Below are 25,706 nucleotides of genomic sequence, written 5' to 3'. Positions count from 1 at the left end.
GAGGGGTGTCTCCTCTCCGAGGAGGACGCCTTCCCTCGCGCAGAGCCACCCTCAGGCCGCCCGCCGGGCTCATCCCAGGGGGCCCAGGAAGCCAGTCCCGCCCCCGGCGGAGGAGTTGTCCGGAGAGGTGGGTGACTGGCCACGGATGGGCCGGCCTTTCGCCTCCTCAGGCTGCTCGGGGAGCCCGCGGGGGGATGGGGGGGGGCGAGCCTCCGCCTCCTCCGCCTCCCTCCCCCCATAAGGGAGCCCGCGGTCCACCCGGGCAGGAGCCAGCTCGACAAGCCGCCTGTGCTTTGCGGCGCCTCTGGCAGCGGCCGCCCGCGCCAGGACTCCGGCTCCCCCTGCCCCCGGTCCAGTCGCCGCTTGCGCTCCCTGAGTGCGGCGCTTCATGGACGGGGAGGAGCGCACGGCCTGAAGATGGAGCAGGCGACCAAGTTCCCGGCCAGACGCGAAGCCCCCCAGCCGCGGGGCGACTGTTACGCGGAGCTGCTGGCCAAGGGCTTGCTGGGCGCGCCTTCGCCCCGGGAGGGGTTGCCCCAGGCGGACGCGCTGCCCAGTGGGCGCCAGCAGCGGCGCGACCCCCCGGAGCCGCGGCTGCGCTCGGCCATCAAGGCAGGTGAGGAGGCGGCAGCGGACGGGCGGGCGGGCGGACGGGCGGGCGAGGAGGGGGGAGTCGAATCCGCGGCCACTCAGAAAAGAAGCTGGCGGCGAGGGCGCCGTGGGGGACTCGGCGGCCCACTGCCCGCTTGGCGCCCTTGCTTTCTCACCCCCCCCCCCTCCCCAGCCATAGTCTCGGAATGGATCAGCCGGGAGAGAGAGAGAGAGAGAGAGAGAGACGCCCTCTGCACCTGCTCCTTGATGCACGTCGAGGGGAGGGGAGGGGAGGCAGTCCGGTGTGGCCCCAGCCCTCTGAGTCCCGAGGAAGGCTCTTGCAGAGGCAAACCAGCAGCTCAGCCCCTCGTGGCAGTCGCCATAAATATGCCGCACGTTGACTGGCATTTTATACCCACACATTTCGAGATTAATCCAAGTGGGCCGCCGGGTTGGTCTGAAGCGGAGAACCAAGTTGGAGTCCAGCGGCACCTTTAAGACCGACGACGTTTTATTCTAGGTGGGAGCTTTTGTGAACACACACTTCCGTTCTTACACCTTAAACTTAAAAACGTTGTTGGTCTTGAAGGTGCCGCTAGACTCCAACTTTGTTCCATTTCAAGATGAAGGTATCGGAAGCTGAAGAGTCTGAGCCCGACTCTAATGGAAACCTGCCTCAGGGGTTGAGAAATTGGCTCCAAAGCAGGTCTCCTTGAGTTCCAAATCACTGCAGTCTAAAGAGAAACAACACGGCTTGCTAGTGTGCTTTTGGCATTTTACCTGTACTGTCAAAGTCTAAAATCTGATTACAGAGTGGATAATATGTATTAATGCCAACTATAGGGGGGGGGTTAAAGTGAGAAGCTTTAGAGGCACCCAGACTTCTTTATTTTCTGGTTGCCCCCTTCTGCTCTATGGGGGGGGGGGGTGAGACTGCTAGACAACACATGCTTACTTTGGACAAGTACTGCTGAAGGCAGGGGCATTGTACCTATACAGGGCAATCAAAGCACAGCTGACTGAGTGACCCCCCCCCCCCCCAGGGTTTTTAAGGTAAGAGAGGTTCAGAGGTGATTTGCCATCGCCTCCCTCCCTGTCATGACCCTGGTATTCCTTGGGGGGGTTCTCCCATCCAAGCACTAGCCAGGGCCAACCCTTCTTAGTTTCTGACATGTGACAAGATATGTTAAGGAAGCCTCCCTCCCTCCCTTCAGCAGAATTTCCTAGCAGAGTTGCTTGTGCCTGCAAGCTAAAAGCTGCATCTTCGGTCAACTGCCATCTTTTACCTGAGCTAATTTCTGTTGTGCGGGTTTTAGGATTACACCGAACTTTGTGCCAGCTCTTAGCATGGCAGATATGTAAAGTGCTATCTTTTAGTAGGTACAGTGCTTGCTAATGCAAGAATGTGCCCAGTCCCAGGTTGAATGAGGTGCTGAATTCTTATGCAGGCATTGATATGTCTGTGTATCTACATATTGAGAACAAATAATATTTATTGGATTCATTTCTCTTGATATTGGATTACATAAATGGGGTACACAAAATTTCTGAGAGCTAATAGAATCTGAGGGGGAAATTTGGAGGTTGGATTTCCAAATTGTTCTCTCCCTCCCAATGCTTTTCAGGGCTCTCTGCTTGTTTCATAAGGACATTCTCTTTTTCCTTTTTCACATACAAATGCACAAAGTACTAGCAAGGCAATCCTTTATAAAACCAACTTTTTTCACTGTAAACATTTGCATAGACTGAACATGGTGATCTTCACAGCTATGCTAGCCCTGCTGTTCCATGATTTGTAAAGCAGAGAGGCCAAAGCCTGAAACATACTTTCCCAGGTAGCAATCTAGCCAAAAGAACAAAACCAGATCCTACTCCTGGGTTCACTTTGAGTTATTGTCCTTTCTTTCTAAACTCCCTTTGTGCTCTCAGAAATTCGTTTCAGCAGTGAAGCCCTTTCCTCAGAAGAAGAGGATGGCGAGACTCCTGAAAGCAAGATAACATCGCTGAGCAAACACTCGCCTCCAAAGAAAACCATCACTCAGATTATGAAGGATAAAAAGAAGCAGACACAGCTCACTTTGCAATGGTAAGTTCTCCCCCAGCACAGGTGCAGTGCACTCTTTCCCTGGTCTGCTCCTAGAACACATGCTTTCTTTTTCTCTGTTTGCGATATTGTTAGAAGCTGAATTCTCTACACAGGTGTGATGTATGCAGTAAAATACCCTGAAGAAAATGTGGCTAAGACATTGCCATGGGTATGCAAATTAGCAGTTTACACTGATATCCCAAGACAACATATATGTATATTTTGTCAATCCACAATGTAAACATTTTATTCTGTGCTGCATATACTTGGCATAGGCAATTGATGGTTTAACTATGAGAAGTGGACTGTAAGTGTATTGATCTACTGGTTTGCATTCAGGGGTGTCATTCAAACACTGAAAAGGATAAAGACTCAAGGACTGTATGTATGTATTTAAAATGTTTATATCCTGCCTTGTGTCCATGGAATCCAAATCTCTGAACAAGTGGACTGAAGAAAGTGTAAGAAATTCTGTGGTCAATTGAACATCTGCTACCTCCAGAAATGTCTTGTACAATTGCAGTGCAGTATTATTGTTCCTGAATGTTCAACATCAGTTTCCTATTGGGATATGCAGCCAGAGAGCCGTTGTGTCTAATGTGGTTAACATGTCAGTTCCAGATCCAAGCCTCTGCACGAACCACATGCTTCACTGGCAGCGCAATCCTAAATAGAGTTGCAGATTTATAGCTCAATTGCTGTCAATGGACTTAGAAGGCAATGATTTTCTTAAGGACTGCTGCAGGTCACTTTTGGCCTGTTACTCTGTTTTAACCTAGTTGACATTCTGAGGATAAACTGAGGAAAGGGAGAACTATGTATACTATCCAAGAATCATAGAGTTAGAAGGGACCTTCAGTGGCATCTAGTCCAACCCCCTAATGCAGGAACTCACAACTACCTGCCCACCCACAGTGGCCCAAATTTCATGCCCAAATGTTCCCTCCCCCCACCAAAAATCTCCAGAATCCAGCCTCGCCTGGAGGAAATTCACCTACCGTCCCACAGTGGCAATCAGCAGTTCTCTGGGTATGCAAGGAAGGACCACAAGAGACAAACAGTGGCACATCCCTTTCTGTAAACAGGAAGTGAGGGAATGGGAGAAAGAACTAGGAGGAAGCTTAGAGCCACAGTATTTTATTGTGATGACTTCTTTCATCTTCAGGCTGGAAGAGAATTACATTGTATGTGAAGGAGTTTGTTTGCCACGGTGCATCCTTTATGCACATTACCTGGACTTCTGTAGGAAAGAAAAACTTGAACCTGCCTGTGCTGCTACATTTGGGAAGGTAAGGACAGCAACTGACCTATACGTTCTAAGACATTTTAAAAACAAGGGGTCAGATTCAAAGCTCCCCTCATGGAATGGACCAGAATTGTCACCTTCTGCAGGGCCCCAAACACTGCTTGAGGGACCTCTGGGAAAGTGTGTGGGATGAAATGCAGAGGGTGCAGCTGAAATGACAAATCTGTGAAAACTGCAGAAGCCTTATAACAGGAATGATTTCCTCCCGAGGGACAGTCATAAATTGGGATTCAACCCAGTTACACCACTTCCCTCCAGAATAATTGTGACTTTCAGAGGTCCTGTAAAGAGCTCACTAGATGTGATCCATTTAGAAAACAAGAGGTGGGGGAGGAAGGGCTATATTTTTGACTGAATGGATATGGGGGGGGAGCTACATTTTACCCCTCTCACACCTTCCTTTGATGGACTCCATCGCTTCTGTTATTGGAGATGGACTGGGAGATAAGTGCTTTTGGCAAGTGAGTACAGCCAAGGAAGGTGTAGCAAAATTCTGCTCCCTGGACCCCCAGATTCCTTTTCATTTATAAGATAATCTCCATCCCCATCCCCATTTTATAAGTGAATGAGGTGGGTGTAAATAATTCCTCAGTCACCCCTGATTTTTCCCTGTTTTTTTGACCTTGCAAAAAAACGGAATAGGTAAGCTCTCTTCATCTGAAAGGTGGCTTGAAATCCATGCTCCAGTAGGATATACTTGGGGGTATGTTGCGTTGTCTTTCAAGATGGAATCCAGAGGAAGCAGCAGTGAAAACAGTGGACTAACCGTAGGGCAGATATTGCAACAGCAGTGCAACCTATAGGAGAAAGGAGTGTTGCAGCCAGCAAAGTTGAACGGAATGTGAGTTTCGTAGTTACTACAGGGAGAACAGGGAGCAATTAATGAAAGGAAGATTAGGATAAGGTAAGATTGTCTGCAGATCTTCTCTCTCCCTCAGCTCCCCTCCTGCACACCTGAATGCTGAAATCATTTAATCAAAGTGAGAGATGGGCTTTCCAAACAAAATCCAAACTACCAGGGAGTAGTGAAACTAAATACTTCAGAGATCAGCTTTTTAAAACATCCCTGCTCTTTTCCAAATGCTTTGAAGAGCTGAAATACATTAGTTTAATGAGATGTTGGGTTTTCATCTCACTGTGATTAAGTGATTCAGTGCAACACAACTTCAGCACTTAAAAGAAAGATTTCACCTACCTTTTAAATAAGTTTTAAAAAATATGTTAGCTTTTGCACTGCGCTTTTGGAAACAGTGAGATTAATTTTATTAGCTTCTGGGCTTTGCCACTCTGATATTTGCTCTGATATTTGCTCCACTGTACTGTAGGCTGGGACATTGTCAACTTGTCACCTGGAATCGCTCAGTTGCCCAATTTCTAGGAGTGGCTTTAAACAGTGAGGTGAACCACTGTTGAAAAAATCCAGTAGAGAAACACATACTCCAATTTTAGAGTTATCTGTCTGAATCCATTATCACATAAATTGATTTGCCAAGCTGAACAAATCTGTTTTATTGAAAATCAGATTTTGCACCCACATGGCTTTTGGGTAACATGAGGACTATGGATCTGGTTCAGCTCTTACTCTGAGAATTCTTCCAAGACAGTTTCATATGCAGTGCTTTAAATCTTTTGAACCTCTTTTGCATCATGTATTTACCTTGTGTTAGCGTGACGTGGAAAGTGGAGGAGGATGATTTAAAAATCAAATATGATTTTTTTTAGGCTTTACATTTACACTGCATAATGCCAAAAAGTTAAAAAGATCCTGAGAAACTTCAGTAGCACTCTCCAAACCAAAATACAGTCATTATGTTATATATTACAAAAAACAGCAACAACAAAACATCACAAACTTGGTGGTCTAGGAAATTATGAGAGACTATTGCAGGACAAACTGAAATACAGTTGGATTAGATTCAGTTCAGCATTTCCACAGGCAGGAGAACTTCTGCCCTTGGAGAGTGATTTTCTTGGCTCTGTTTGGGGCAGCCCAAAATGCTCCTCAGTCTTGTTGCCCAGGAACAGGATTTGGGGGGTATTTCAGGCTGCTGCAGGCTGGGGGAGTTGAGAAAGTTGTACTCCGTGGGAAGAAGTTTTTGCATTTGTCAAAATGCTGTGTTCTATCCAGTGCATTGATTGGCAACGATGTTGTCTGGATTTCCATTAAATGAAAAATCACAGCTCCTCAGAACTAAATGACTAGTATGGCAGTGACCTAACTGATAATTCTTTGCATCTTTACCAAATCACATTTTCCAGGATAGCTTTCCAGGATGGCCTCAGAATTAGACTGATGCAAAATGGATACAAATTTATAGTGTAGCATTGCATCCGTGATCAAAATGCCCAGTGATTGCCTCCTGGCATTCCCTCTCTCTGCATCTTCAAAAAGCACAGTCCTCTGTTCCCTGGGAAGTGAAGAGGTATGGCTGCAGGACTCAGAGGTTTAATGTTTCCTAGATGGAGTTTCCTCAAGAGTGGTCAAGTCCACTGTAGGTCGCAGGCCTTCCTTGTTTTAATGCAATAAAGGACATGAATTATAGGTTGTAGTGCTTAAATGTGAGAGTAACAATAGTGTGAAGTATCATGAAATATGACGCAGAGTAAGAATTAAAAGGTGAATGAAAGATTGCCTTTGACCTTGCTGGTTCTAGACACTTACATTTTAAAATTTCTTTTTTAGACTATTCGTCAGAAATTTCCTCATCTCACCACAAGGCGGCTGGGCACAAGGGGCCATTCAAAGTAAGATCCCAATTCTGTATATTTGTCTTATGATCTGTGATATGTTTTTCATTTGGGAAAGTCTACCATATAATCATTCCTCATAAATTGGCATTCCAGTGCATGCAACAAGCTGACAGTCTCTAGAGAATGTAGGGAAAATATAGCAAACTGTCTATATATCCAATAGATTCAGGTGGGTAACCTTACTTGAATTCTGAAGCAGCTGAACAAAGCTTGAATCCATTGGCACTTTTAAAACCAACACAATTTTATTCTGGGTACAAGCTTTTGTGTACACTGGCACTTCCTAAGGTACTGAAGTCACCAGCCATTCCATATAGGGTAAGGAGGGTGTTGCCAGTAAAGACCAATCAGAGTTAAGAAGTATAAGCAACTGAGCAGTGGATGAAGGCAATTTGTAAGGCCTCTAGGGTCCCACTGATTCCCACACGACTGCAGAAGAACTAACTTTCTCTGATGTGAGGCCAGGGGGATTTGTGCGACTGTGGCTGCTGTTACATGCATGTGTCAGGGCGTGCACACACCCTCTGGGCTACGTGAGCTCAAATTGCAATTTAATTTCTTTCTAGACTTTGATCAATGCTAAAACTTTGCTTCCCTCCATCATTTCTGAAAGGTATTATCTTATTTATTAAAAGTGATTTAGTGGGTTAATAAAACTGATATGGCAGCTGGCCTTGTGATAACAGATTATTGCCAGTCCCTGTGGAGCTTAATCCTATCATTGTCTTATCAGCCATCATTTGTGTCAGCATATGCTCCAGTCAGGGCTACTTGCAGCATAGAAACATATGTCAGTGAACACAGGAGGGGAGGGGGAAGGTCCCCCTTGTCTCTCCCTGTAAGGCAGGATGTTAAAACCAAAGATTAGCATTTTATGCTTTACATTACATTTTCCCCAATCCTTTGCTGTGTGAGTAGGGAACACTTATAGCTAGCAGGGGGGAGTGATTAGAGAGTCAGACAAGGATCTGAGAGACTCGGGTTCAAATCCCCACGCTGCCTTGGAGGCTTGCTAGGTGGCCTGGAGCCAAGCACACACTCTCAGATGACCTACCGTACAAAGCTGGTGTGAGGATCAAATGGGAAACATGTCAAGTGCTGGGTGGGTAAATAGAACATAAATAAATAAGGAAAGTTTTGGCAGAATGGATGTGCAAAACTTGTGAAAGTGTAAAGGAGAGATATGGATGAATCAAAACAGCCTGCATCCAGCCACACAGTTCCAAACACTTCAAGGCACTAAAGTTTTGTGTTTTTTAAAGGTGGCAGTAATTTCCTCCAGTTCCCTCATCCTGCTGCAGTTTACCGAGAAGCCTCCCCCCCCCCCACACACATATACCGTACATTTTGTTCCTCAAAAACAACGTGGGAGAAAAGACAGGATATACAACTAGAGGCAGTATTAGCAGAAATTGACATGAGCTCTGAGGAAAAGTTGTATTAGTAAGCCCAGTTGGATACAGGCTAGTGGGAAAATTATGCTTGACATTTTTGCTCCATTCATAGGTTCATATGGTGACATATGCGAAATGAGCATTGATCTTGTACATCTTCTCCCCTTAGGTGAGAGAAGGGGAGAACCAGATAAGGGAGGCCCTGCCAGTTCACATTTGTGGCCTTCTGCTGGCCTCAACTGTAAGCTTGGTAGAACAGTTCCATCTTGCAAGCCTTGTGGAAATTCGTCAGGACCCTGATTTTATCCCTAATTTCCACCAAGCCCTTTTCTGGGTTGAGGTCAAGCATACTTCCTTGAGGCTGAGGACCAGTTGATGGCTGGTTGATTCCAGCTGTCTCCAGGGGATATATTCAGAAAGGTGGTCCCTCATATGGTACATGATGAAAGATAATGCATACTCCTCTGTAACAACCAAAATGAGAATTGTTCCTTACTTCTAATTATACAGAGAGATAACATTTCTGAAAATTTTGAAGCCATGGAGAAAAGAACTCACATTTCACCCCAATGTTGTTATTGTTTGGGGGAGACAGACATTTGGGGAAAGAATGAAATATACTTATTGTCCTATCAACCTTAAATTTATTTTATTTCTTTAACAAGATAAATGCATTATTTATAATGTATTGAGGATTAAAAGTGCAACATTTTGTATATTTATGGACTTTAAAAATTATAAATAGGGCGCACAAGTTTCCGGTATCGCTGAAAAGTTTCGCTTAATCGCTTACACGCTCTTAAAGTTAAAAAAAAAAAAAACGGGTGCAATTTCTGGCTGAAATTATGGGCAGTGTTTAACAGGGGGCTGTATTGTGCTCGGAAACTTTACAGACATTCTTGCTACCGCTATATTGAGAACACATATGTCTTTTTCGGATGTGTTGCAGGTTGTTCTCAAGAGTCTAGTGGTTTTTTTAGCAACATTAACGCTGTGCGGAATGGCCCTCAATCTTCCCAACACACATCATGACATGAAATGACTGGGATGGGGATGACACTTTTTCTACCTGAGAGTGTACATATGAGCTTCTCCACTGAGCCAGGTAGTACATTATCCTCTGGGATAATGGCAGGCTAGGAGAATTGTACAGGGGGTAGGAAAAAAACCCTTCTCTACATGCACCAGTTGCAATCTGAACTGAACTCTGTGTGCATGGGAATTGAGAAGAACCTCCAAATCATCTGTAAAATGCTCCGCAGGAGCGGTAAGAATAAAAGGGTAAGGCCTATGTGGGAGGAAAAAGGGGCGGGGCGAGTCCAGGATAAAAACTCGACGGTGCCAATCGGGAGTTGCAAAGCAGCTCCCGATTGACCCCTCCAAATGTCAGTCCAGGGCCAAGGGGCCAATCAGCAGTGCACGGCTCCTGATTGGCCCCTTGGCCCATCCCAGACGCGCCGGCCCTGCTCGGGGGGTGGTGGTGGAGGCTTCGGCATGGCCAAAGGAGGAGGCCTGCCATGTTGGAGATGTGGCGGGCCTGCTCCTTTGTGCGCCCCGAAGCCGGGGACTTGGGTGGGAGGGGAGTGAAGGGAAAGGCTTCAGGGCAGGCAAAGGAGCAGGCTGGCCATGTCAGATATGCGGCGGGCCTGCTCTTTTGCCCGCTCCAAAGCTGGGGACTTGTGTGGGAGGGGGGCAGGGGAAAGGCTTCATGGCAGGGGCCCCACAACCAGGAGGGGGGAGGGGGGCCCTCCTGCACCCAGCTGCTGGCCTGCTAGCGCCCATTGTATTCGGCCTACAGCAGGCCTTAAAGCCTAGTAAGTTATTATTACATAACACACAGGAAGTGGATCCTGGGTCAAGCCCATGTACATGTGAAGAGACTTTCTATAGCCTGTAGTTGGTAGTATACCATCTAGTTTGGACTCTGCTGATTCTCTTGTGACAATGTAATGGTTGCAATAATTCTGTTAGCCTTCATTTTGCAGTCTCCTTTGTAGCCATCTGTAAATATAATTTATTTTCCATACTTACAGATATCACTATTATGGTATTGGCATTAAGGAAAGCAGCGCGTACTATCATTCTGTATATTCTGGGAAAGGTTTGACAAGGTATGATAAAACAACTTGCAAAAAATACTTGTAATACTGCCAGTGATTTATAATAGTCAGGCTTGCTCTGCATCTACATTGGGGTTACTTTGTTTCTTTCACTGTTGTTAAAATTTGCAGTGGCAACAGCACAACCACCCATTTGGCTGAGCAAAAAATTCCTGTCCCACTTTGGCCATCTTGTAACTTCTCTTCCCCATTCCTTTACATGCAACAACTGCCTGAAGATTTTCTCTTATATCTTTGCAATAAAAAGGGTTAAAGATGTACTTATTTTTAAAAAAAAATGAAAGTTGGGAACTTAGAAGAATTAGTAGATTGTGTCACCAGATCATGACACATCAGCCAAGAGAATAGATGGAAGGAAAATGGTACTTGCATGGGTGGAATCTTTTGGCACTTTCTTTATATCCTATATATGCAGAAATGTGCTGAGAAGTGCTGAGCTCCCTCAACATTCTCCTGGGCCACGCAGCAGCTAAGATTCTGTTAAATGCTGTTCAGCACTCAGGCAGCCCCACTTCTCCTGGCCCTCCTCCTGGACCCTCACAGCTGAGTGGCAGCTGCCTAAGGTGGACTCCCTTCATCGACAGAGGCCTCTAGCTGCTCACCATGTTTTGCTGCCCTCCTCATTGTTTTTAATATACATTTTAAAAGACGTAATCAAAGGCTTAATTTCCTACTTATTTATTTTCCCATAAACAGCCCTAATTCTGGTATGAGCTGCTGCTAACAAGTGGTGTACCAAAGCAGATCACATTTTCAAGGAAAAGATCATAGTAAAACAAGGGAAACTTGATCATAGTCAATCCTCTGATAATGCCCAGAGGATGCAAAAGAAAAACCTTCTCCAGCTTGCAACCAAATGAGGAGCAAAATGTGCACATGGAAGCAACTTTACTTACAGCTGATTCACACCAGTGTGGGTGTCACTTATTTACTTCCCATTCAATTATGTACAGCTGAATATGCCAACTGCTTCCATTGAAAAGCAGTGACCCTGAAGGGATGTGAGGTGATTGGAAGTTACTACCTGTGCAAATAGGTACATGTGACCAGGGGCAGTCTAAGTAATGAGGGGGTTGCTGAGCAAACATCCAACCAGGCTGCCCTCACCCTGTGAGAGTTGCTGCTGAAAGCTGTTTATCCAAGCTGTGGATCATGAGTGACTATCACTGAAAGTGGGCAGCCTGGACAGGACAGGTGAATGTGGAAGCGGTGGAAGCCTGCTAATTTTCTCCTTCTCTTGGGGGTAGGGGAGGGTCCTTTGGTGATCAGGCTCCTCCAAACAGGGATTGGGCAGCTGCCCCAATTGCTAATTGGCTGAAATGGTCCCTTCATGCGACTAGCAGGTAGTTGGAAAATGGTGTCATTTCAGGTGGATGCAATAAGGTTGCCAGCTCTGGGTTGGGAAATACCTGAAGACTTTGGGAGCTGGAGCTGGGAGTAGGCAGGATTTGGGGCAGGGAAGGACCTCAGTAGAGTATAATTCTATGAAGTCCACCCTCCAAAGCAGCCATTTTCTCCTGGAGAACACTCCTAGGGATTCCCTTGTCCTAACTGGGGCCTGGCATCCCTATAGTATGCAGACTTTCTGATTTTTGGGAGATTTACAAGCTATTTACCAAATGACAACTGCTTGAAAGCTTACCACTGTATGTTGAACCACAATGGAAACAAAGCCCATCAATATTTTTGACATATCCTTTATTTGTAATCATTAATTAATCCACATGGTAAAAGTACCAATGATGACTGGTTTTCCATGCAGTTTCATATGTAGCCCTGTGATGGATGGTTGTCTTTATCCACTTGATAATGTATGCTAAAATTGTACTGATTCTAAATACTTCCTCCAACAAGATTAAGAAAAGGAACAAAATATGTAGATTTGTTGATATAGAATTAGCTACAGCTAATTAATTATAATAGTACATTTAAAAAGATATCTAATATTCTTTCTTAAACTTGCTTTTCAAAGGTTTTCTGGAAGCAAGTTAAAGAATGAGGTGAGTGTTGTGTGCTCTATCGTATTAGGTGTCATTATTGTTGGCACAGTTTAAATTTGCATAGAGGGGTAAATCACCAGGCTGATTCAAAGAACAAAATGGTTTTAATACGAAGATAAACAACTTGGTATAGAAAGAAAGAGAGGATTCCTAATTGTCTAACTGCCCTATTCTGTTCATTGTTCTGTTCTGGAGGCAGGCAGGGATGAGGTATGTACTAAGGAGCAGGAAGTCTCCAAATGAGCCAATCAGGAGGAGATTCATTGAAAAATATTGGGAAGTTCCCTCTGACTATGCTAAATCCACATCTCCTATGATGCCCCCTGCAGGACATTATTTATAGCCCTTTGAATCACATGCACTACAGATCCTACATATTCTAGCACTTATGGAATTCCTATAGCCCATGGAAGACAATTCAAATGTCTTTAACGCAGCAGGGTAGCACAATGACAATAGCAATGGAAACATCCCCCATATTTTCCCTAGCTCAATCCCCTGGTAGCTATTTCCCCACTCCCAAGCTTTTTTCTTAAAACTAATAATGGATGTGAATGATATTATGCCAAACAATACATCAATTGTTGCTTTTTTAAAAAACCTGCCCAAAAGCCTTGGAGGGAGGTGGGAAATGGCTGCCATGGGGACTGCAGTTGGGAAATGGCTGCTCCGTGGGTAGGATCAGGAAAATCCAGGTCCATTCCGCACTCGTTCAAAATTGCACAATGGTTGCAAATTGAAATCGCTACTGATTTGCTGTTATGCACAACGTCGTTGAAAATCTGCAACACTCCTGAAACCGATCCGCAAAAAGCGCTTCGTTGTAGCGCTTTCAGGGAAATCCCAAAAAGTGGATTCACCCTCCGGAAAGCGCTACACTCTTGCAACCAATCTGCAACACTAGCAGGAAAGTTCTGTGCGTTACCATTGTTGCGGTTTCTGCAAAGTCTCTCCCCCTGGCTCTCTCCTCTGATCTTCCGGCGAAGCGATCGCCATTTTTTTTTCTCGGAGCAAGCGGAGATCAACGCACCGGCGAGCCTTTGTTTACCCAGCGAGGCATCCCTAGCTGCAGTCCCTCCCCAGAGCTGTTTAAAGTCACCAAGCACCAAGCAACACACAGCGCCGTTTACGGGCTTATTTTCCCTTTATTTTTCACTCTATTTTCAGCCAAAAATCGCGCCTGTGCGGGGGGGGGTATTTTTTTCCCTCGGAGGGAGCGTGGCAATGATGGAATGGCAGCTCAAACACCACCTACTAGCTAGATGGGTCTCTGCGTTGCAACGAATCAACGCAGATTCGTTGCAACGTGTTTTTTTTTAAACCTTCCTTAAAGGGAAAGGGGCTTTTCCAGAGCATGATAACGGCCGTCCATTGGCTGCTCGTTTGATTGACAGCCAGGGGCAGGACAAAGCTCGGCAATATCGCTTCCTGGCTAGCGATTTTTGTCGAGACCGGAAACCTGTGGGAAACGATAGAAACACAACTGGATTCCACTACAAAGGCAGGTATGCATAACGACGAATTCCACTATTTAAAATGGCGTTTTTTCATTCCGCAACCAATTTGCTACATAGATCCTGGCGCGGAATGGCCCCCAGAATTTCCCACCCAGAACCTGCCCAGCACAATCACCCCTGTGAAAACTGCCTGTAGATGACAGAGATATAGCAAAGCAGGACTTTTTTGTTTTGTTTTTTTGTACCAGGCCTTTTATGTAATGCAATTTCTGTACCCATAACCCCAAGCTGCTTAAAAAGCTGCTATGATTTCAAGGCTGCAGAGGGAAGGACACGCAGTAATGGGTTTAAACTACAACGATATAGGTTAGATATCAGGAAAAAATTTTTCACAGTCAGAGTAGTTCAGCAGTGGAATAGGCTGCCTAAGGAGGTGGTGAGCTCCCCCTCACTGGCAGTCTTTAAGCAAAGGTTGGATACACACTTTTCTTGGATGCTTTAGGATGCTTTGGGCTGATCCTGCGTTGAGCAGGGGGTTGGACTAGATGACCTGTGTGGCCCCTTCCAACTCTATGATTCTATGATTCTATGATTCTAAGTGCACAAAAACAATGATAAGATTACAATAGTTTCCAAATGAGGGAACCAACGATTAATGTTAAGATAGCCATAAACCATGTAATTAAAAAAACATACACAGGAAGAAGGAATAAAAAAGACAATGAAACCAGCATCATTATGACAGAAACCAGACAGAACTCTGAAGCAGGAACTCCTTCCTCCAATCAAAAAGTAAAACACTCAACTAAATATTGGGGTGGGGAAGATTCTTATTCTACCTGGCATCTGAAACCAAACTGTTGCTAGATGAATTCTTAAGGAGAGAGATAGTGCCCAAGATTAGGCAATAGCTTGATAGCTACCTCACTTCTGAAGGGGGGGGGGGCAAACAGAAGAACCTCTCCAGAATCTCTGAATATTCCCCACTCACAGAAACTGGAATATTCCTTGCTGAAAACCTCCCAGTTTTGACCAAACATCAAATTAGTATGCTGAACTTTGTTTATATTGTGATTGACTCACATTTGTAAAGTTATTTCTCACATTACAGGGAGGATTTACTCGGAAGTATTCCCTTAGCTCCAAAACGGGGACTCTCCTGCCAGAATTCCCCAGTGCTCAACACCTGGTGCTGGAAGGGTGCATCTCAAAAGACAAGGTAAAATGTGAGAGGTTTGCCTTTTATATTGACTTCTAAATTTTTGAAAATTCTATCTCAACCCTTGGAGGCTTCACAGAAGTGACATGAAACAGTTTGAAATGTCTATAGTCAAACAGAGTTGACTGATTTATAGAGGAAGCAAGTCTCTATTATCGTCTATTCACTGGCTCTCCAGTGGAGAGGTAGTTGAATTATTTACACATTAACTTGCCTAATATTTTACAGACTAATGGTATTTAACCTGAGAAAGGCAAAACAAAGAAAGAGTTAAGGGTCCTATCCATTCTAAATACCAATGGATTAATTTAGCACTGATAAGATTGGGGCAAATTTCAAAGTGTTTTCTCCCCCTTTGCCATGTTTTGCCAGTGAACAGAAGATTACACATCTATCTACTGATTATTTGAAAATTATATGCTCTAACTGTGATGTTTACATACCAGTAGATAGCATTGTTTTCAGCTTCTACCTGTTAGGCGACCTAGTGCGGTTGCCAGATTCCTGGAGATTTAGGAGTGTAGACAGGAGAAGGTGAGGTTAGGGGAGAAGATGGACCTCAGTGGGATACAATGCCAGAGTCCACCCTCCAAAGCAGCTATTTTCTCTGGGGGAACGGATCTCTCTAATCTGAAGATCAGTTGAAATCCCAGGAGGTCTCCTGGCTCTACCTGGATTTGGCAGCTCTACATGATGGAGGCATCACAGAAGCCAGTGGGGTGGCAAAATGTGCTAAGATGGCCTCGGAGTGCTGAAAGAGTTATGATGTCATTTCATGGGGTGAAAGAAAATCTACATTATTGTATGAAGAAGTAATAAATAATAGGCTGGCTGATTGCTTTTTGACAACTTGATCATCTATGGGATGTTGTCAAATTGTCATCATTTCCTGTAAACCACTGAAGCATAGATGTACATACACATCATGGTGGTGAACAGTCAATACAAAGAGGAGTGAGAGCAGAGACATGTCTGCCTGGACCTGCAGTGCTAACTCTTGCTTTCTCCTATACCAGTCAGTGCAAATTATGAAAGAACCCCTGTATGTGCACACTGTACATGAATTAGCTCTGTATGCACAGGAGTCAATGAGAATATTTGCTGGCTTGTGGCTAGGATCATTGAATATTAACACTACCCAGGTAGTGTGAAATCTACTCTTATGCAAACATATTTACTTACTGTACTAGATCCTGCCTTTGCATATAAGGCAAATTATCAGATTAAAGAATTTTGTCATTTAGCAGATCCTCCAACATTAAGTTGCAATTTGTTATTAATATTAATAATATCCATGCAAGACTTAGTCCCTCAATGGAATCTTTTTTATCAACAATTACAGTAGCAACTGTTGTATAAAGTGCAAGATTTACGTTTGATACCAAACACAACAATATACATTTGGAAATCAAATACAAGACAATGAGCATTTGATTTTCAACAGGAGGGCCCAACTCAGCACATTCAGTCTTGTATTTTTGCTGTCTGCCTGTTCAGTTAATAACTGACAGGCTAGGTCAGATAACCAGGAAAACTGGTGTTTGGGGGCACCTTGAAAACTAAAAGAACACATTGTATAATTAGTGAGTACTAGAGCCCACTTCATCAAATGCAATTCACTGGACACTTTGGACTATATTGAGTTTTGCATTGATATGTAGGATAGAGTCCAAAGGACTACAGCCTGTGTGTGTAGTGCAATTAACAGATTTAGATTCACAGTCCTGCATAGCCTGGATGTGTTGGCTGGCCTTGAGCAACTTATTCATCAGTATACAATGAGACTCTCAGAAACCTGGGATTGTTGGCAAAAAGATAGGGCATTGTAAAGAACAATGCTGGTATGTGGGGTACAGAAATGGTAGACAATAATTTGCAACAGAACAACTACCTCTTTTGGCAATGTTGCTTAGAGAACTGAATTCCATGCATCATTCTTTTTGTATTCAATTTTACAGCTTGGCATTCAAAACTAGTTAAAATGAACACTTGCACTTCTTAAATCTTTTTACAGAACAGTGAAAGGGATTTTTAAAAAATGTTAAAAATGTAATTTTGTTGCTAAACTAGGTGGACACTCTCATCATGATGTATAAAACCCACTGTCAGTGTGTCCTTGACAATGCCATTAATGGAAACTTTGAAGAGGTAAGGTACCTTGAAACACATACCCATTTGTTTGCCTGTATAAAAGCACGGCCGTCACAGTGTTCAAAGGTGTGCTCTGCTTTCTTTCCCCTAGATCCAACATTTCCTGCTACATTTTTGGCAAGGAATGCCTGATCACCTTCTTCCCTTGCTTGAAAATCCTGTTATCATCGACATCTTCTGTGTTTGTGACTCAATATTATACAAGGTGTGTTTCATCCTGGATTTTGAATATCAGCCTCCAAGAGAGACCTGGAAAATCCACCTGAATCCACCCTCTGGAGAAAATGGATGCTTTAGAGCAGGGGTAGTCAAACTGTGGCCCTCCAGATGTCCATGGACTACAATTCCCATGAGCCCCTGCCAGCGAACACTGCTTTAGAGAATGGACTCTGTGGCCAATGAGGTCCCTGTACCCTCCAGGCTTCATCCCTAAACCTCCAGGAGTTTCCCACCCTACTATCCCCCCCCCCCCATCCTCTGCCGATGGCTAGGAGGGTCCTGGCAACCCTGCCCTGGATGCTGGAGATGTGAATCAAGTCAACTGCAGGTGGTGGTGGTGGTGGTGGTGGAGGCTCATAGAATTCAGTGTCCCACTTTACAAAACAGATTATCTGAATAAAGAAAGCTGGCATGTGAAGAAGGCTAGTCAGGAAAACCCTTTCTCCCTTACATTTAATTTTTCACTTGGAGGGGATTTTTGTCAAGAGGAGCATTCAGTCATGTAGCTGTCATGCTGTAAAACAGCCTGGTGAACTCAGTACATGCTTGTTTGATAGACACAAAACATTGTACAGAAGAAAAGAGAATCTTGGTGTACTGTCAGCACCTTTGATCTTTGTCATAACCTTATGATGATGTCCTAAGCATTCCTCGAGTCAATTTAGCACTTTAAGACAGTGGTAAGAGAATAAGTTTTACAACATTGGGGCATCCTTATAGTCATTCTGATAAAGCCATGGGAGTTCCGAGCCAGGCATATTCACCAGTATACCAGGCATGATGCAAGCTGAGCAACCATGTCTAGCACCCCAAAGCTATCTCACTCGTCATCAGCAGCTTGGTCCACCCTAGCCTCCCTCTCCATCCTCAAACAACCTTTTTTAATGGATTCCTGGCAATTCCCAGCTAGGAACTGCAATGGGTTCAAGCAAGAGGCATCAGTTGAATATCTGTGGGAATCTGTGTGGCATGTGCAGGGGGAGAAGATATCCCACATTGATATGTTTTCCGATTTTCTGAATTTGGAGAAAGTTGGAGATAAGTACCATGAAAGGCTTCCTTAGGTTCTGGAAAGGAATAAAATGGAAAAAATCATTTATATTAGTTGTTCAGAAGTGTTAACATTAGAGATACATCAATCTTTCTGCTTCTTTATTCAAGGTCCTTACAGATATACTTATCCCTGCAACTATGCAAGAAATGCCAGAAAGGTAAGTGATTGTTTACATGGGATGTTTGAAATATAAAGATGAGCACTGTGATACCTGATAACTAAACCCCCTCATCTCTAGACACTTATTTTTAATAAGTCATTGTCAGATGGCAGCAGTCCAGCTTCCAGATTGACTAGGCAGCAAAATTATGTACAGTATGGTTACAGTATGTATGTGGGGATTTGTTTTGGATTTTATTTCTTTTTTCTGCAAAACCCTTAATTTTAAATGTTTTCATGTTCTGCTTTGTTTGGAGAGACACTGTAATTCAGCAACAACAATCCAATGGAGCAGTGCACTTCAAACATTGTATTTCAGGATTTAATAGAAGGGTATATTTTTTGGGATTCATGAATCTTAGAACATTATTCTTGCCATTTTAAAGGGCTATTATCTTCTGTTGGAAGACTTAGCCTTTGGACTCCAGAGACCAGATCTACTCCCCCCCCTCCCCCCCACACACACAGCTGTACATGTACAATTTAAATTTTAACAGGTAATTATTCTCTTTGGGGATAGACATGACCTCTGGAGTTCAGAGGCAAGATCTTCAGCATAGAAAATAAGGACTCTTAAAAATGCTAGTGGCCCAGTGGTTTGTTTGGGTTTTAGTTTTGGCTTCGGTATATACAAATGCATAGTTCCACAATCCAGTTGTGGAGTCCAAAAAGGTGCTGCCTGTTGAGTTGTTCTTGTTACTGGATCTCTTTTTGAGCCCCCAGACCTTCCACCAGATGCCCTTTGTTAGAATGGTGCACACAGCACCCAACAAACTATTAGTAATTTGGGTCATTCTGCCTCTCAGTAAAGGAAGGGGGCAGCTGTTTTCCTTGCACTCAGGCAGTAGCAACTATCTACACATCCACAGCTTGGATTGTAAGCACTTTGGGTAAGAATGCTTTTCTCTGATTTTTGGTTATCGTCTATGGAAGAGACGATAATTTCCATTCTCTGCGGTTTTAACCCTGGCTTACTGTGACACGAATATTATAGCTGAATATGAAATATGTTATTGTTGAACAGAATTTCAGCAGCAAGCTGGTCAAATTCACTACAACCAGAATGTTTGACTGTGGTAACAGGGACAATTCTAACAAGGGCTGAATCTGCACGGAGCTTTTATTCCAATCCCAGGTTGATTCAGTCCCTGCTGTCTACACTGAATGCGATTTCCATAATGAGCTTGGCTGATTTCAATTTTCCCTCTGCAGCAATATCCTACTGTGGATATAACCCTCTATATTTGAAAAATCAGCATGAGTAAAGGTGCAGCTCTCTGCTTGTTTCAAACCAACTTGCTGCCCTGAGCCTGCAATGCTGTAGAGAAGCCCTGATTGGCCAGGACATCGGTTCAAAGGCTTCCTCCCCAGTCTGCAAGGTTTCCCTTAAAGGGGAATTCCTAACTTATCTTGGAAGAGGCTCCAAGTTCTCTTGGCAGAGATTTGCCTCTTGGATTTATTCCCCCTCCTCTGCTGTCTCCAATCCTCTATTCCCCCCCTTCAAGAAAAGAAAGAGGCTCCTGCTGCTCTTGACTACCCCCTTCTGAACTTCCCTAATCACGTGCAGAACACTTTTCTGTTTCAGTGGGGAAGGGGGGATAGAAGAAGACCCGATTACAAATTGACCTGAATTCAGTAATAACCACAGTGGAATAAACAAAGTTAGTGCAGAATCAGCCAAGGACACCTGTTTCTAGGCAGTGGTTAACTGTTGCACTGAACCACTGCATCATCATCCTGGGGTGGCTCGCAGTAAAAGCAGTCTGCAATGTCAGACATTGTATTTTTCACTTTAGAGACTCTGTTATTGTATACTTTTCTGTTCCTCCCCCCCATTTATCTCCTTTATCCTCATACCCCCCTCCCCCGAACTTTGTGGCATGGTTTGGGTTACTTTCTGGAATGAGACTTGTTTCTGCTGGCCCAGGCAAGGCAGGGGGTTGGCAGCTGATGGCCACAAACTGCATTTCTCAGCACCTCAGGTGCTCTTTCTGATGCATCAAGAAGGCCACTATGTTGGGTGGCTTCTATTCCTGTCCTAGTGAGCCCATCAGCACCCCAGATAGGTCAAGCAAAGGCAGCTTCTTCTCACCCCATGTAAACTGCTTATTCTCTTTAAACTAGACAGTCAGATATAAAAATAACTAATGTTTGCTTTCTACTTGCTAGGTCTTTTCATAGAATCATAGAATCATAGAATCATAGAGTTGGAAGGGGCCATACAGGCCATCTAGTCCAACCCCCTGCTCAATGCAGGATTAGCCCTAAGCATCCTAAAGCATCCAAGAAAAGTGTGTATCCAACCTTTGCTTGAAGACTGCCAGTGAGGGGGAGCTCACCACCTCCTTAGGCAGCCTATTCCACTGCTGAACTACTCTGACTGTGAAAAATTTTTTCCTGATATCTAGCCTATATCGTTGTACTTGAAGTTTATACCCATTACTGCGTGTCCTCTCCTCTGCAGCCAGCAGAAACAGCATCCTGCCCTCCTCCAAGTGACAACCTTTCAAATACTTAAAGAGGGCTATCATGTCCCCACTCAACCTCCTTCAGTCCAGGCTGAACATTCCCAAGTCCCTCAACCTATCTTCATAGGGCTTGGTCCCTTGGCCCCAGATCATCTTCATCGCTCTCCTCTGTACCCTTTCAATTTTATCAACGTCCTTCTTGAAGTGAGGCCTCCAGAACTGCACACAGTACTCCAGGTGTGGTCTGACCAGTGCCGTATACAATGGGACTATGACATCTTGTGATTTTGATGTGATGCCTCTGTTGATACAGCCCAAAATGGCATTTGCCTTTTTTACCGCTGCATCACACTGCCTGCTCATGTTTAGTTTACAATCCACAAGTACCCCAAGGTCTCGTTCACACACAGTGCTACCTAGAAGCGTATCCCCCATCCAGTAGGCATGCTTTTCATTTTTCTGACCCAGATGCAGAACTTTACACTTATCTTTATTAAATTGCATCTTGTTCTCATTTGCCCATTTTTCCATTGTGTTCAGATCTCGTTGAACTCTGTCTCTATCTTCCGGAGTATTTGCCAGTCCTCCCAATTTGGTGTCATCTGCAAACTTGATGAATAGTCCCTCCACCCCCTCATCTAGATCATTAATAAATATGTTAAAAAGTACCGGGCCGAGCACCGAACCCTGAGGTACCCCGCTACTCACCTCTCTCCAGTCTGATGAAACACCATTGACAACAACTCTTTGAGTGCGGTTCTCTAACCAATTCCCTATCCACCTAACGATCTGAAAATCCAGATTGCAGTCCTTCAACTTATCCATCAGAACATCATGGGGAACCTTGTCAAAAGCTTTACTAAAATCCAAGTAAATGACATCAACCAAATTTCCCCGATCCAGCAAACCTGTTACTCGGTCAAAAAAGGAAACTAGGTTGGTCTGGCAGGACCTGTTGGAGACAAATCCATGCTGACTCCTTGGATCACCAAATTGTCCTCCAGATGTTTGCAGATCGCTCCCTTTAATATCTGCTCCATTATCTTCCCCACAACAGAGGTCAGACTCACTGGTCTGTAGTTTCCCGGGTCATCCTTCCTCCCTTTTTTGAAGATCGGAATAACGTTTGCTCTTTTCCAGTCCTCCGGGACATCTCCAGTCCTTAAAGAGGTTCCGAAGATGATGGACAAGGGCTGTGCAAGTTCTCTGGAAAGTTCTTTGAGTACTCTCGGGTGCATTTCATCTGGACCAGGGGATTTGAACTCATCCAGTGCAGCTAAATGCCTCTCGACAATCTCTCTGTCCATGTTAACCTGCCACCCAGACACTATCCTTTGGCTACAGCCATCTCTAGATGTGCCTAAACACTTTGACCTGTGGGAAAAAACAGATGTAAAATAGGCACTAAGACTTTCTGCTTTCTCTGCATCTTTCGTTAGAGTTTGTCCATCCGCACCCAACAGTGGGCCTATTGCCTCCTTTACTTTACGTTTGCTCCTCACATAACTGAAAAATCTTTTCTTGTTACAATGGGCTTCCCTGGCCAATCTTAGCTCACTCTCAGCTTTGGCCTTTCTGATGATTGATGATTTTCCATTTTGTGTTTCCTCGAGTAAATAAGCTAATGCACATCTCTGCATAAACACCACTGGTTGTTACATATGCCACTGGGGAAATCCTTTCTGCCTGTCTTATATACCTGCAAAGGGCACTTGTTCTCGGATTTGGGCCATATGGCTTTTTAGTTCTACCAAGCCCTGGAGTCTATCACGTGTGGCTTTATCAACTATGTGGATTGGGCTATTCCAACATTTTTTGTGTTTCTATGCCAGATGATTTTATCACATCTCAATTCCTGACTAGATTCCAAATGGGGTACTTCCTCCTTTTTCATTGCAGTTTATTGGCAGATATAAGAAATTTTGCTAAAAATTGGGAGCACTGGATTGTTTCATCATTGGAAAATCTGCCAGAAGATCTTACAACAAAAAAATTGCCAATTGCGCGAAGATTTGTGTCTTCTCTGAAGCGTCAAACGTCCTTTCTGCACCTAGCTCAGGTAGGAGGAAAGTCTGTAACAGAGGCCATGACACAGAATGTGCAATGTTGTAAACTCAGGGAAATATCCAGGGAGATGGTAAAATTGTTGTCACAGAAGCTAACACTCCCATGTTATACTCAGAGGTAGTCAGTGATTCTGGAGCCCTAGGAACAGTCTAAAGGATGGAGCCCCAGAATCACTGACTGTAGCAGGTGGGTTTACAGACTACCTTCCCAGCCTTCTGGCAAACAGAATGGTACTATTGGCAAACTAAATATTTTTTGTTAAAAATGAGCCCTTTCTCTCTTTCTTTCTCTCTTTCTTTCTTTCTCTCTTTCTTTCTCTCTTTCTTTCTCTCTTTCTCTCTTTCTCTCTTTCTCTCTTTCTCTCTTTCTCTCTTTCTTTCTCCCTTCCCTTCCCTTCCCTTCCCTTCCCTTCCCTTCCCTTCCCTTCCCTTCCCTTCCCTTCCCTTCCCTTCCCTTCCCTTCCCTTCCCTTCCCTTCCCTTCCCTTCCCTTCCCTTCCCTTCCCTTCCCTTCCCTTCCCTTCCCTTCCCTTCCCTTCCCTTCCCTTCCCTTCTGAGCTCTGTAAGAATTCCTGGGTGCATCCCTAGTGTCCAGGCCTGGGGATTTATTAATTTATTAACTTTTTTGAATACCTCCTTTTGACAGTTCACTCATCTTACTTTGGGCAGGAATATCCATACAATTTTCCATGTTTGTCAGTTTATTGAAATCAAATGGGAAAATATGCATATGCTGCAGGATCTCCAGGGGCCAGTTGTACAGTTACAGGAAGGGCTTGAAAGCCACCTACCCCCACACCCAACTCACTGCCGTATCTCTCCCTGCCACCACCAGCTGCTGTCTTCCAGTGGTGCACTTGGAGGCCAAAGGCTTCCCTAGCCTTGCCTTGCCTGTCCTTGCCACCACAAAAGAGCCAGCTAGTCACCTGTAGGTCACAACTGAGATGAAGTCCTGCTCACCTAGTTCTGCTGAAGTCCTGTATCATTTGCTTTTCAAAAGGCATTGTTCATGATGATTACATGATCTCAATGGTCGTTGATCATGTAACCAGCAGCCCATCATATCCCCCATAGCTAATCTGATTTATGGTGACATTTTTGCAGGTGTAGTTGAAATATTTCCAGGAACAGATGGTGGATTTGTTTCATGAAACCCATGCCACACACTTTGTTTCCACACCACTTGACCTTCATTCATATTTATGTGGTGCCAAACAAATGTGACTCAGCTTTAAAAAGCATTCATAGCACTTAAAGGAAATTTGAAATAATTAACATTCATGCAACCCACCATCATTGCCCTTTTTGCACGTCTTTCCTGTTGCCCACTCACAGATTGCCCGACCAGCTCTTTTTGATCAACATATAGTGAATGCCATGGTTGCAGATATCGAAAGGGTAGATCTGCACAGCATTGGATCTCAGGCACTTCTCACCGTCTCAGGAAGCATGGACACTGACGGGGAGACCTACATCGAATGTAAGTTTCTGGTCAAATTATAAAACACGTCTGTGCTCCCATACATGTGGTATTTTCGTATGCAGCCCAAAAAAGCACCTCTGCCATGCTGCCCTGCTTCTGTACAAATGCTGAAACGTACTTCCTGGCTAACATAGGAGATATTTTGTGTTTTAAGCCATTGATTTAAATTTTACTTGGGAAAATGGACTTTATGCTATAGATAGCCAAAACTTCGGACAAGCGGGAACTTTTTGTTTTACTGAAGTGTTGGGAACAGCTCCATGCATATCTCTTCACTGCAGGCTCAGTGTTGTTCCTAGTCTAGAGTCAAGGTAGCAGTTTCAGCTTCTATGGAGCTAGATATGGGCTTGGAAGAAAGAGAGCTTTGGATCAGGGCATGTGATTTATTGATGAAATTTTATGCTGTGTATACATATTTGCAGACCACCTTTTAATATTTCAGACTTCTGGTGAAATAATTTCTGCACCATTGACACTGAATTTCTCCCTGGGGCTTACTGTTGATTTGGCTAATGTCTTTCTGTCTGGCTAGAATGTTTTATTCTATATGTAGGTAGAGCAAGTAAATCACCACATTTATATTACTGAAAATAATAATTTCTAAATTATTCTTCATTTTAAAAGTAATTACTGAAAACCTTATTTACATTTTCAGTGCTACTTCCCCCCATACATTTTGTTCCATTCTTTTTGCTGTTCTGCTTGCATAGATTTATTATTTCTATGAGATAGGCAAAGATTGTTTAATGAACAGAAGTGTGAAAATTACATAACCATCTTTTAATGCTGAGATGGATTGATCTGAGGTCTCTCTAGGTCAAGGTAATTAGCTCAAGTCATTTCAAATGCAGAGCACAGCTAAACTCCCAAAGGGGTTTTAATTATACATTTCCTGAAATCGCTATAAGGGGGGTGCCCAAGGAGCAGCTGAAACTACCTTGCCTGGACATCATGTACCCAACGGTAAGCCTTTGAGTCCTAATTATTTCTATGGACGAATGAAAGCATGTGCTGAAATCTCTGCCATTGAAATCAAGGATACTTAAACCTGCTCTGTGTACAAGTAACATGCAATTAGGAAATAAAGGCAACCTAAACTGGCATATTCTGAATGACGATTATCCCAATTGCAATCATTTGGGCTGGGAAAGGTATGTGTATATTACACAAAACGTCTAACATT

At 44.0% G+C, this 25,706-nt stretch overlaps 1 protein-coding gene across 2 annotated transcripts in view; it reads left to right on the top strand.

Moving 5' to 3' along the window:
- The first annotated feature begins 279 nt into the window (after positions 1-279).
- RFX6 (regulatory factor X6) overlaps positions 280-25,706 on the top strand; it is a 47,671-nt gene continuing 22,244 nt past the window's right edge. For both annotated transcript variants that reach the window (XM_077301195.1, XM_077301187.1), the window contains exons 1-12: positions 280-616; positions 2,521-2,677; positions 3,843-3,966; positions 6,667-6,728; positions 10,162-10,239; positions 12,221-12,248; positions 14,817-14,924; positions 16,995-17,072; positions 17,167-17,280; positions 18,456-18,505; positions 22,875-23,034; positions 24,376-24,520. In XM_077301195.1, coding sequence (XP_077157310.1) covers positions 418-616; positions 2,521-2,677; positions 3,843-3,966; positions 6,667-6,728; positions 10,162-10,239; positions 12,221-12,248; positions 14,817-14,924; positions 16,995-17,072; positions 17,167-17,280; positions 18,456-18,505; positions 22,875-23,034; positions 24,376-24,520 — 1,303 coding nt within the window. In that variant the 5' untranslated portion in view covers positions 280-417. The remainder of the gene's footprint in view (positions 617-2,520; positions 2,678-3,842; positions 3,967-6,666; positions 6,729-10,161; positions 10,240-12,220; positions 12,249-14,816; positions 14,925-16,994; positions 17,073-17,166; positions 17,281-18,455; positions 18,506-22,874; positions 23,035-24,375; positions 24,521-25,706) is intronic.

Source organism: Paroedura picta, chromosome 1 (genome assembly GCF_049243985.1).
Source record: "Paroedura picta isolate Pp20150507F chromosome 1, Ppicta_v3.0, whole genome shotgun sequence".
Taxonomy (NCBI): Eukaryota; Metazoa; Chordata; class Lepidosauria; order Squamata; family Gekkonidae; genus Paroedura; species Paroedura picta.
This window is presented reverse-complemented; position numbering and strand designations above follow the sequence as displayed.